Raw genomic sequence first — 12779 nt, forward strand, 5'->3', positions numbered from 1 at the left:
TATGTTCATAGTGGGCTTTAAGTGCTGGTAGGTGTTAACCTTTGGACAGTTTCCATAATTTGTCCGAAGCTATAATAGATATAGGAGTTATGCCTTACTCTGATACTCTCTAAGAAAGTGGAAAATGTTTTTTTTACCAATTTACTGGTTAAATTGGGAATGACAAATTATTAGTGAAAGTTAGAATGTCACAGTATCCCTTGTATCTTGTTCATTTCTTTTAAATTCTCATGATAAACTACACGAAACACAAATGAAGCGTATCGTGACACAGCATCTCTACCCAACACTGGTCGGAACAAGCTGTGTTGTGTGGAAGTGTGTGAGGAAACATTTGTATGCTACACTGTGTACTGATCTATGGTGTTTCTGCTCCAGATAAGGAGCTGGAGGTTCTGCAGAGCATAGCTGACCTGACAGTAAAGTCTGCTGAACAGGCTGTATTCAAGTGTGAAGTGTCTGATGAAAAAGTGACGGGAAAATGGTTCAAGGACGGCGTCGAGGTGATCCCCAGCGATCGTATCAAAATATCACATATTGGAAGGTAATTACGCCGGACGGCTGTTGGGTCATCTTCGAAATCCCAGAAAGTTTTCTTTGGGCTCTCTATGCTTAGCTATAGAAACAAAAAAACAACACAGATATGCATGCACACTCAATCATACAGCTTCCAATATTTCCAACTCTTTTTCTCACTATTTTACCCATTTTTGGCTTCTGTAAAACCATGAAACACACTCACACACACACAGCAAAGCCTACACACCCCAGGGTCTGCAGCTTCCTTTCAGTAATCCCTCCCGTCAGAGCAGCCTTTGGTGGGAAAACAACAGCAGTCACACAAGGTTAAAGCCATTTTGTATATTTTTCACTCTGCCATATTGCCTCACGGAGTACGTTGCCAAGGCAACTCTCTTTTGCATAATTGTGGGTCACAACAAATATTGTCTCCTCTGTAACATCTGGTAATGTGTCAGGGTCCACAAGCTGACAATTGATGATGTGAAGTCTTCGGACGCCGGAGATTACACGTTCGTCCCTGACGGCCATGCACTGTCCCTCTCTGCAAAACTGAACTTTCTGGGTGAGAGCTAAATGAAAGCCAACGTATATATTTAAAAAAAAAAGCACATGAATCATTCTCTGTAGATACATAAACCACATCAGAATTCAAATTCAGTTTTTTTTTTTAATATATTCATATTTGTATTTTATCCGCAGAGATCAAGATTGATTACGTTCCCCGACAAGGTAAATCTTGTTTCACATTTATCTTATTCATCGCCACGTGAGGGTGCAGATTTGTACAGTAGATAGAGCATTGTTCAACACGAGTCTCCCTCCCAGAAATGTATCTGTGACAGTGTCAGTGCAGTTGTGTGGTAACACGTAATTACAACTAGACAAGGTTGATCAGCGGGAAACCTGCTGCCTGCACTTCTAGTTCAATAGTGTAACTTTAATACAGCAGCTCTTTAAAAACATAGATAGATAGATAGATAGATAGATAGATAGATAGATAGATAGATAGATAGATAGATAGATAGATAGATAGATAGATAGATAGATAGATAGATAGATAGATAGATAGATAGACGTTGCTCCTGACGGCTGTGAATCGGTGAAAATGTGTAATAGAAAATGCGCTGCACGTAGATATGCGCTGTGTGAATGTGGGTGTGAATGGGTGTGAATGGGTGAATGACATAACTAGGGTAAAACAGCTTTGAGTGGTCATCAAGATGACAATAGTTCGATATAAATACAGACCATTTACCAACTCTTCTTCTGATTTTATTTGGTAGTAAAGAGTAACATATGTTGTAATTGAATAAAAGTAGATGTTACCAGAAGTACCGACACATGATATTATACTTGTGTACATTAACAAAGTATTTGTACTTCACTGCTAAGGCTAACCACTCGCTCTTCTCTAACAAAAAAGAGGCTCCCTCTGCGTTGCTCTTCATCCACACTAGTGTTTGGTGGTGTTTGGTGCATCTCATGCATATAAAAAAAACAAAGTATCAATTCCTTCACAATTGATACTTTGTTTTTTTACATGCATGAGATGCATGTTTCGATGCATGCACGCATCTTCCTCACCTGAAAGACCTCTTCTGCTCCTCATGAAAGATCCTCCCAAAATCCACCTGGACACCAGCGGCGGCAACAAGAACGTCATCACCGTGGTGGCTGGAAACAAACTCCGCCTTGACGTTGAGATCACAGGAGAACCGGCGCCCACAGTGTGCTGGATGAAAGAAGACACCGTGAGGGAAAAGAACAGAGATTATTCCCATCGTTCACTTCACAAACACTCAAACACACGTTAGATGTGCTCTTGCCTTTGTGCATCAGTAAGATAATTCAACTGTTATTCACTGAGGAGCACAGAGGAGGAGTGAGACGTGAAGTGGGCAGATTGAATCACATGTCACTGTGACAGCTGTTGCATGGTCATGTGACACCAGTCTTCTCAGCAGTATTTTTTTTCCCCCCCCTGTCTTGTACAGGTGGTGGCTGAGACAGAGGGACGGGTCCGCGTGGAGACGAGGAAAAATCTGTGCAGCTTTGTAATAGAGGGGGCGGAGAAAAGCGATGAAGGCCTCTACTCCATCACTGTGACCAACCCTGCTGGAGAGGACAAGGCTGACGTCTTTATCAGGGTCGTGGGTCAGTGGCTCGTTATCATTTTTGTCCTTTTTCTTCTGATATATCTGCCTTTTGATGATCACGCTCTGTTTTTCCTGGTTTCCTGAGAGCTGTGTGGTTTTGAACTTTGAAAATATTAGTAAAGAGAATATTGATGCAAAATGAAAACATAAAACATGCCTCATTTGTACTGAATGCTTTCAGACTTTAAAGGACGCCACTGCTTTTGAATTTGTTGTCATGTGATTAAACAAAAACAACAACACTCACACAGCATAATCTTCAAATACTCGATCATTAGCCTGTGCTTTGTTCAATTATAACAATCATGGTATTGTTGTGCATTATGAGTAACAATTACCCTAAAATCCTAGATCACTTCAAGACCAATAAAACAGACAAGATGTTTGTTGTAAAGAAGTTTCAAGACTCCTCATTAGATTTAATTTGTTTTTTTCAGACCAAACAGACAGATTGTTTTAATGATGCCTCACATGTAGTCGTTAAACCAACTTCTCTGAACTGACAATTATGTAATTTAGGCTTAAATGTGCCAAAAAATGAAACTAAAACTTGATAAATGATCTGATTCGTTTTTAAAGAAGAAACACATACTGTGTATTTGCAAATGTTCCAGCTAACATATTTTGTTCTCTTACTGCACACATGCCTCAAATGCCTCTCATATCCACACATTCTCCATGTCTAACTGTTACCTGCCTCTCCAGATGTGCCCACTCCCCCCGAGAATGTCAAATGCGTATCAATTGGCGAGGAGACTGGCACGATCGCATGGGACCCTCCTCCATATGATGGCGGAGTTCCTATTAAAGGTACATCTGGAGCTCGCAGCATCTAATCTTCACATCTGATGTCTTCCTCCTGGGACGAAAACAGTAGTTTAGAAAGCTCCCTGTTTATTACAGTGCAATGTTTTTAACTCCGTTCCGAAGAACATTGAGCCCCTTTTAATTACTTCACCATACGCTGCTATTGCTTCCTCCAGGGTACCTGATGGAGAGGAAGAAGGTGGGCTCATCCAGATGGACCAAGCTCAACTTTGATGTTTACGAGTCCACTACGTACGAGGCGAAGAAGATGATTGAAGGTGTACTTTATGAGATGAGAGTGTTTGCAGTCAACGGCATCGGTGTCTCGCAGCCCAGTGCTACCTCAAAGCCCTTCATGCCCATCGGTGTGTTGCCATTTGTCATTAGCTGAATGGTTAATTAACAGAGGTTTTCCACACAGTGCTCATCGAAGCAGCTTAACCTACCTGCCATTCAATACACACTGGGTATTAATGTATTAATTAGGTCCTGTCTCTCTCAGCCCCCACCAGTGAGCCCACTCGTCTCATGGTGGATGATGTGACAGACACTACCTGTGCACTCAAGTGGCTTCCTCCAGAGAAAATCGGAGCAGGAGGCATCGACGGCTACATCATCGAGTACTGCAAAGAAGAAAGTAAATACATGCAAACATATTGTGCTTAACCACTTCATGTTAAGGTCTTATTGAGGGTTTATTGTAACTCAAGGCTGTATCAGATCTAATACATCGATATGATTGATTAGCTTTGAATTGTCTTTTTTAGGCAATGAAACTTTTTAACAAGTTAAGAAGACACCAAATCAACCCAAAACATTTTTGTCTAAACCACCTACTATTTTCCTGTATATTTGGACGAGTATAACTTGGCAGTTGGCAGAATCTTAATTAGTTTATTCAAAAAGCATTCTTGTGTTTATTTCTTTTAGCTTTTCAAAAACCAAAAAACGGGCACAAATGTGTAAGGACTTGATTAAACAAGCTGTTATCATTAGGATACCTCTTCAACTGTAATACCAGCAATAGCAATCAAGTCTTGCAAGGCCAGAACATATTATTCATTTAACAAATAATAATGAAAAATAATGAGATTTTGACTTTTTCTTTTCCCCAACTATATTTTAGTTATTGTTTAGGCTAAATGTTTGATCTAGCAAATAAAACACTATCTTCATTTTAAACAGCATATGCAAGTGAAATGTTTGTGAAAAATATTACATTATTATAATATTACTGCAGTATTATGTGTCTGATTCCTGATGAGTTTGTTTGGATTGATTCTGGTTGTCTCCTCTCCTGAACTCAGGTGACCAGTGGGTGCAGGCCAATCAGGAACCAGTGTCTAAAACCCACTACAGAGTGAAGGATCTTCCAGTGGGAGAGAAGATGCTCTTCAGAGTTACAGCTGTAAACATTGCTGGCCGCAGTCCCCCTGCCACGACCGCCCAGGCGGTCACTATCAGAGAGATCGTGGGTCAGAAATGTGTTTGAAATTCTCTGTTTGTTTTTTTCCTAACACTGAAATTGAACAGATGCGTTTTGGTGTTTTTGTTACAAAATAGCAAAATAAATCTACATCTGTTAAAACAGAATTGCCAACACTTAGGTGCCACAGACACCGCGGTCGGCCACAATAGTGCTGCTTGGTGGGAATAAACTAAAACAAACATCCAATTATCAAGCTTAATGCTAGATGTTAGTCATCATAAAGTTACTCGAAATCTATTTATTCTGCCATGTACTGCATTTAAAATGGAATTATTCCACCGTGCACTTCAATGTCTCAATTATTTATACTTCTTGTATACATAAAATACTCACTCATGCATATAACATAGCATACAGTAACATTTACAATGTTTATCAACACGCCTCCACATTACCCACACATACACACATTTTACCTTTGCCATCTCCCCTGTGTCCTCCAACCAGAAAACCCAAAGATCCGCCTGCCTCGACAGCTGAGGACCAAACTCATCAAGGTTGTGGGCGAGAAGGTGAACCTGGTCATTCCCTTCCAGGTTAGTTGAGATCCGGCCAATCACTGGCCTTCTCCATGCAGCATTTTGAATACACAGGACTAGATTCCCAATGGCAGAGTAACATCAGGCTTAAAGAGAGGAGTTTTCTGGGAGGCCAAGGTCTCTAATTGGACCAAAAAGACAGAAGAAAAAAAACATTGGTTTTTGGTTGACCATTTTCAGAAGTGGAGGCATTTCACGTTGTCTTTCTGTCCGTCTCGTCTGTTGTGATTTTAACGTCTCAGTGACTCTTTGGGAGGCACATATTCAAATTAGGTTCGCAGAGACGGATTGTTTAGACTTTGGTGGACAGAGATAAAGGTCACTGTGACCTCACAGAAGTAATTTGCTAACGAAAAAACAACAACAACCAACCAAGCGCTCAAGACGCCTCACAACATTTGAAATTAACATGTAAATTGTTATCACAGTGAAAATAAGCCAATGTAACGTAGCAAAGGGGAATTGTTTGCTGGATGGATGTGGCTACACATCCATCCAGACAAAAGAGCACTCACATTACTCTGCATGTCAATTCTAATTGAAGCGAAGGCACATTTCACAAGAGCAGGACTCCGCATAACAGTTCACAATCATGAATATCCATGGTCAGAACTCAGAGATTGACTTGGACTATGATAATCTCACGACAATCTCCTCATTTTGGTTCTCCCTGCAGGGTAAACCTAATCCCATCGTGACCTGGTTCAAAGACGGCCTTCCGCTAGAAGACAAAACGGTGAGCATTCGTACCAGTGCAGTGGACACCATCCTCTTCATCCGTTCATCAGAGAGAGCCCACTCTGGAACGTACACACTGTCTGTTCAGATTGAGAACCAGTTGGACAACGCTGACATATTCATTCAGATAGTAGGTCAGTCCCTCTCAACTTCACCTAAAGACATGTTCTTCCAGGTTGCATGTTCTCTCGCTAAGATTTAGCAAACTTCACATGGTACACAGTTAATAACCTGTTTGGAAGGAGATGATGACTGGAGTCCTAATCTGTGAAATGTCACCATTTTTCTTTTCTAATTTGATGATGACTCCTAATTTTTCACTTCTAAGACCCTGGGACTTAGAGAGTAGCAAATCATCAAAGCGCTGAGTCAACGCTCTTGCATTATCCCTGCTCCGTGGCAGCTATATCATTGCCCGGTTTATGCCCCGTCTCCCTTGGTCAGGTTACTGGTTGGATTATTTGGCAGAGCTTTGCTGGGATTATTTGCATGTAGACTGGTATTAGGTTTGGATTTTGAGGGGTTACTCTGTCACTTCCTCCGCTCAGAAGGTTGAGCTAATGAAAGGCTGTGACTCGTCTGATCAGACCAACCCTCAATGGATCTGTCAGCCTACTGTTTCAGCATGAGACACTGCATTAAGGATTAACAGGGAGAAGCAGTTGTTCTGCTCACAGTCTGTACTGAACTCCACAGAGGAGAGCACTCATATCAAGATTTATGGCAAATACATTACTATGTTGTGCAGTATGCCTGTACTGTGCTGTGTATAGAACAGGCCACACAGAGCGGTTGATGATGAATGCAGTGCATTCTCCTGCTGTGTAATTCAGCCAGGCAAAGCTTACTGTCTCTCAGTTTGTCACTTCTATGTCAAGAGTTTTTCTATTTATAAATGCAGCTATCAGTTTCTTTCCTTGAACCTTTGTCTTTTGCTCTGCTAATCTGTCAATCCTTGCAAAATCTCTCCTGCTGCGAGTGTTGATTTCTTCCTCTCTACAGAGAGAGAGAGGAAGAGAAAGGGGAAGAAATCAACTACCCTGCTCTAGATGTGTTTATCACTTCTCTTTCTCACTACCTCAGACAGCTTGCCGGCATTTCTATACAGTCAGGGAAATAAGATTTAGTTCCCTGAGGCAGCTGATTATTCTCTTCTTTCCTCTCATGATTGTCTAATGAACCTGTCCCGTTCTCAGACTCTGTCTCAACTCTGTCACCATTCCACCAGAAAAGCCTGGTCCTCCCATCGCTGTGAAAGTCACAGACGTGTGGGGCTTCAACGCCGCGCTGGAGTGGAATCCGCCCAAAGACGACGGCAACTGCGAGATTATCGGCTACACGATTCAGAGGGCTGACAAGAAGACTAATGTACGCACGGAGACAAGTGTATAGACATAATGTAGTAGAGATGTGGGGTTCAAATGAAGCAACTCAATGGCTGCCATGTTCTGCAAAAATGGCTGGCAAAGCAGTTTTGTTTTGGTAAAAATCCAAAAATCCTAGCAGAATTAATGCCCGTTCAACTGTAACAAAGTCACTTGTCAGTTTAGTTTCATTACACTTCGCTGCATAAAGCACGTAGTTTCCCTTGTGATCAGCGTCCACATGTGCTCACGTGTCAACATTTCTAATGCAGCCAGCAGAAGTTAACATAAGAAAAATGTACTGGTCGTTAGAGAACTCAAAAAAAACTCAAGTTAAAAAATGGGTTTCCTCTCACAGTCCAAAAACATGCAGAGGTTAATGAGACACTCTTTTTGACCGTAGGTGGGAATGTGTGAGTGAATGGTTGCTCGTCTCTATATTGTCCTGTGATGGATGTATCCAGGGTGTAAACCCGCCTTTTGCCCTATGTCAGCTAGGATTGGCTCCGGTGACCCCGACGACCATCATGTGGAGGATAAAGCGATAGACAATGAATTAATGAATCTTCAAATTATTTTTTCATGTGGAGAGTGGTATTATATTATTTTTATTTGTGGCTCTGCTGGTGTCAGGATTATTTGCGTGTCACAGCCTGCAATTTTTTTTGGTGACGAGTACTTCATTTTACAGCAATAAGGTCAGATGGTTTTAAGGACCATGCCCCACTGTGAGTGATTAAACAATCAATTCCTAAATAAAAAGGGACAGCTTAATTGTTGCCATTATGCCGTGAGTAGACGAGACAAGACAGAATAAGACACAAGTGTCCAAAGATAAACAGCTCATGCATCATTGTTATTTTCCATGTGTCCAGCGGAGCTTTTATCTGTGCTCCTACATGGTCACACAAGTGCAAAGGTTTTTATAATGTTGTTGTCATTAAGTTTTATGGGTGGACATGAAGGTTGAAGAGCAGATTCTTCACTTCTCTCCCCACTCTCTCTCACCCTTTGTCTGTCTCTCTGACATCAGGAGTGGTTTTTGGTCTACGAGCACAACCGCAGGCCCAACTGCACCGTGTCGGACCTGGTCATGGGGAACGAGTATTCCTTTCGAGTGTACGCTGAAAACATCTGTGGCCTCAGCGACGAGGTTGGCATGAGCAAGAACACTGCCTTCATTGCCAAAACAGGTAATGAATTCCCTGCAGAGCACTGTGCAACATAATGTGATAACGTTGCTTCGGCTTTTCCAAGGAACAGCTAATGTGAGCTGAGCTGCCGGCCACAATGTGCTCACTTAACTAAAAATAAACTGAGTATTATGGTATGTAATTGGTATGATACTGAAAAGAGGAAATTATCAGGAATGGTGATTAGCAATTACTTGCAAAAATGACTAAAAATAATGTCATGTAATATAACTATAGAACACAGTAATGATATCACTAGCAAGTTGAGATTAATTGCTGGTTGTGATTAATTGCTTGAATCTAATTTAAAAGAAAATTAAATCCGCTCTGATTATGCTGAACAGAAATATTCTTCGACAGAGTGTTAAATAATATTTATTACTGGCCGGCGTGGATTATGGAAGCAGCTAGGCTGGGAAATTAACACCTGCCACCAGCCAAATGCTGCTACTGTTGTGTTGTTGTTTACTCCACCAGAACATTTGGCAACCAACCAGCCAATCTTGTTTGTGGGAAATGTTGATCACAGTGCCCCACCTGACCTCAAGATGGAACAAAAGTCGGTCTCCAGTCTTGATAATTGAAATGATAATCAGCAAATGAAAACAACTTGTTGGTCAAACAGAATGTGCTATGGCTATTCAAGGCAAAACAATACACTAGGTTTGCAATCAGGCATTTGTGTTTTATGCAAACCTTAAGTGACACAATTGTGTGAAATGCACCAAAAACACAAAACACAAACACAAAAACACATGCAAATATTCTTCAATAGGCATTAGGCAAGCCTATGTTGTGTTCATCTGGATTATGTCCTTGTTAAACCGTATCATTCATTGTTCAGCAACAGGATAAATCCCCTAGTCTCTACTACTTAACCCTACCATTCCATTTTGCACATTCTTGTGAGGTTGAATCCTGATTTGTGAGGTCCATGTCCATGACAGCAAGTTGCTTCTGTTTATGTAAAGACATATAACATATTTGAAGGGGTGTCCTAGTCTGGCTAATGACAGACAGATACATCTTAATCTCATTTGAGATTGCATATGAGTCTTGAAAGGCTGTAGCCATCCACTTTCAACAAGGGATAGATAAACCCTCAACCAATCAGACCAATAATTCAGAGAGCGTATGCAGAGCGAGAAAATGGAAGCAACAGCCAAATCGAAAGACAGTTGCTCTTCAGTGGCTGCCATGTTATATACAAAAGCTGCATTATGATAAATCTACCTCTAGCACTGGGGGTTAGTGATTAGTTCCCTTTTTTTAGATATTAACTATGAGCCTTTGTAACTCAGTTTCAAGGGAGAAGGGGTGGAATTGTGAATTCTCAGAGCTTGCAAGTCTACAAACTATGCAAAACTTAAACCTCTTGTCCGTGAAGTCCTTTAGTGGAGCGGTTCAGGTCGGTATTCTTTGCGTTTCCATTACGAATAGTACCAAAATAACCGGCCCCAACCCTTCCACTTTTTGGTACCCTCCCCCTGAGGTACCAGAGTAACGGTACATGTGGAGCTAGACCCATAATAGTCAGCTGATTGGCCGTTAGAAAAGTGTCACTCCCTTGCGACCGGTGTTTCTTCAACACCAGCAGTCTACGTACGTATCTCGCTGACATGGCCATCGAGGACCGCGCACACCCCGCCTACCAAGTAAAGGTACTGTCCTAAGTAGAAACTCAATCCTGACCCAGGGCTTTACTGCTCCAAACCGAACTGTACTGCACCGTGATGGAAAACATGGGTTTAAATAACTCTATACAGTATATTCTGACAGCGATCACTGATCTGGTGTTTTTGGAAAATTGCATCTCATTCTCATGGCTCTGCAAGTACAGTAAATAAAAGATAGACTTTGCCAATAACACACAACACTTTATCCAACAAGGAGCCAGAACTATGATACACTAAGAAACATTTGTTTTCACAATATTTTCAATCTTTCATCTTAACCCATCAATGGGTAAAAACAAGTTAAGCAATTTTAGTATAAGACCAGACAATATACTGACCTCACATACGGCCTATGAGCAAGGAAGATACATGAAACATGCTTGGTAAATAAAGCACAGTCTACTGGAGAAGCTCACACTGGTCTGCACTTTGTTGCGTAAGAAATAAAGTACAGATAAACTAAGACTTACATTTCTGTCATACATACAGGTTTGTTGTTTAACCCTGCACCCTTCATGGAGAAAGACATGAGCAGATCCCCCAAGTTCACAGCTCCCCTGGTGGACAGAAGTGTTATTGCAGGTTACGCCACTGCCATCAGCTGCTCCGTCCGAGGATGCCCCAAGGTATTTACATCTTCACAATGAGAGGCCTTTTCGTTGTTAGCTACCTCTGGTCTTAACACTGATCTTATTCGCACAACAGATTTTACAATGCTTTGTTTTAGAACAGCCAGTTAAATGTTTAAAAGCTCTCTCCCTGTTCCTTTTAGATGCTGTTCTAGATGTAGATTACATTTGTGGAAAATAGTAGGTCATTTTTCAGCTGCATTTTGCAAATGAGGAAACTAAAGGTTCTTCCAGTATCCACTAATTTTTATCATCACTGATGTGTGTTTAATAGAGCAAGCATGTAGGTTTTAGGTGCCTGAGTGTAGAACAGTCAGTGTAGAACAGTCAGAGAGGACTGTGATGCCTTTGCAATAGGAGTGTATTTATATGTCTGAAGATCGAAGAGGTGGAGCAAAAAGGTCTTTGAACACATTTTTCTTCCTACCCGACCAAATCGGTAAAGATTTGTCAAGTTGAAACGTCGACCTACTTTCACCTCTGCCTCTGATATCCCACCTTCCCAACATCTCTCACTCTCTCTGTTGCCATTTCCATCCCTCTCTTCCAACACACTGAACCTCAGCCAAAGATCATTTGGATGAAGAACAACATGATCATCGGTGGAGACGCCAAGTACCTGATGCAGAACAACCAGGGTGTGTTGACTTTAAATATCCGCAAGCCAAGCCTGTTCGATGGGGGCAGATACTCCTGCAGGGCCATCAATGATCTTGGGCAGGATGAGGTGGAGTGCAAGATTGAAGTTCGAGGTACGCTGCCTAAACTTCCTTTCCAATCGTGCTAAAAATTCAAAGCAGTGAGCTGGGTCAGAAAAGTCTCTTTCTGACAGTTTTTAATAAAGCTCAGCATCCTCAACCGTTTTCCTGATCTCTTGTTGTTGACCAGTGATGGAAATTCAAGCTGCTTTGCTCCAAAAAATAAATCATCCTTATTGTATTTGTCAGTTGAAGTGTCAGTGCCACAGATGATCCTGGGCTGCTGTAGCTTCTTTAAACAGGGTGATCTAGTGGCTTCTCACACTGATTCAAGTTTCTCTTTTTCTCCACAGCACAGCAACAAGAGAAAAAAGCGGAGTCGAAGAAATGAGCGACAGCCCAAAACTGCGGAGGATGCAGTCGAACAGGAATAGTAGTAGATTATGTCTAACTGGATAGCCATGAATAAATATGATTAGAATAGATCACTGGTGAGGTTTTAAAGCCAACCCCCCTTCCTTATACGCATGCCTTTCACCACTGCTTTGATTAATGCCACATCAGTAAAAGGCTATAAATTCTGAATTCTTACAGCAAGCTGCCACCTTGTCACTTCCTGACTGAGAGACACCACAGAATAGTGTAGTAGCGCTGCCCCACTGTGACCACACACAGATGGATCCTTCTTATCTGTGAAGTGGACCTGTCACTGAGCACACTTATAAAACAGCCTTTCATCCATTACGGCTCCATGTGTTGTCTGTTTTGTGTCTGGGACGTTTTTATAGGTTGGGATGAATTTATGATTGTGATGCAGCTGTAGCACTGAAACCACCGCAGTGTGACCGACTGGCTGCACCTCTGCCTCTTCACCGTGGTGATGTGTGAGCAGGGGCCCATCGGACCTGTGATGGCTGAACGGAGGGATCAGTATTCAGCCAAGCATGGCCAACATCATGGAGCCACTG

The 12779-nt window shown here is 41.7% G+C and overlaps 1 protein-coding gene across 1 annotated transcript in view; it reads left to right on the forward strand.

Annotated features, from left to right (window-relative positions):
* mybpc2a (myosin binding protein Ca) overlaps window positions 1-12552 on the forward strand; it is a gene marked incomplete at its 5' end in the record, with an annotated part of 31558 nt that extends 19006 nt beyond the window's left edge. Inside the window, 16 exons of the mRNA XM_083895855.1 lie at window positions 379-544; window positions 978-1084; window positions 1222-1251; window positions 2137-2273; window positions 2517-2676; window positions 3384-3488; window positions 3662-3850; window positions 3988-4122; window positions 4793-4960; window positions 5422-5510; window positions 6190-6385; window positions 7480-7619; window positions 8649-8808; window positions 10974-11110; window positions 11679-11865; window positions 12165-12552. Of these exons, the coding sequence (XP_083751981.1) occupies window positions 379-544; window positions 978-1084; window positions 1222-1251; window positions 2137-2273; window positions 2517-2676; window positions 3384-3488; window positions 3662-3850; window positions 3988-4122; window positions 4793-4960; window positions 5422-5510; window positions 6190-6385; window positions 7480-7619; window positions 8649-8808; window positions 10974-11110; window positions 11679-11865; window positions 12165-12202 (2144 nt within the window). The 3' untranslated portion in view covers window positions 12203-12552. The remainder of the gene's footprint in view (window positions 1-378; window positions 545-977; window positions 1085-1221; window positions 1252-2136; window positions 2274-2516; window positions 2677-3383; window positions 3489-3661; window positions 3851-3987; window positions 4123-4792; window positions 4961-5421; window positions 5511-6189; window positions 6386-7479; window positions 7620-8648; window positions 8809-10973; window positions 11111-11678; window positions 11866-12164) is intronic.
* Between the last annotated feature and the right edge of the window lie 227 nt (window positions 12553-12779).

This window comes from Microchirus variegatus, assembly GCF_963457635.1.
Source record: "Microchirus variegatus genome assembly, chromosome: 10".
Taxonomy (NCBI): Eukaryota; Metazoa; Chordata; class Actinopteri; order Pleuronectiformes; family Soleidae; genus Microchirus; species Microchirus variegatus.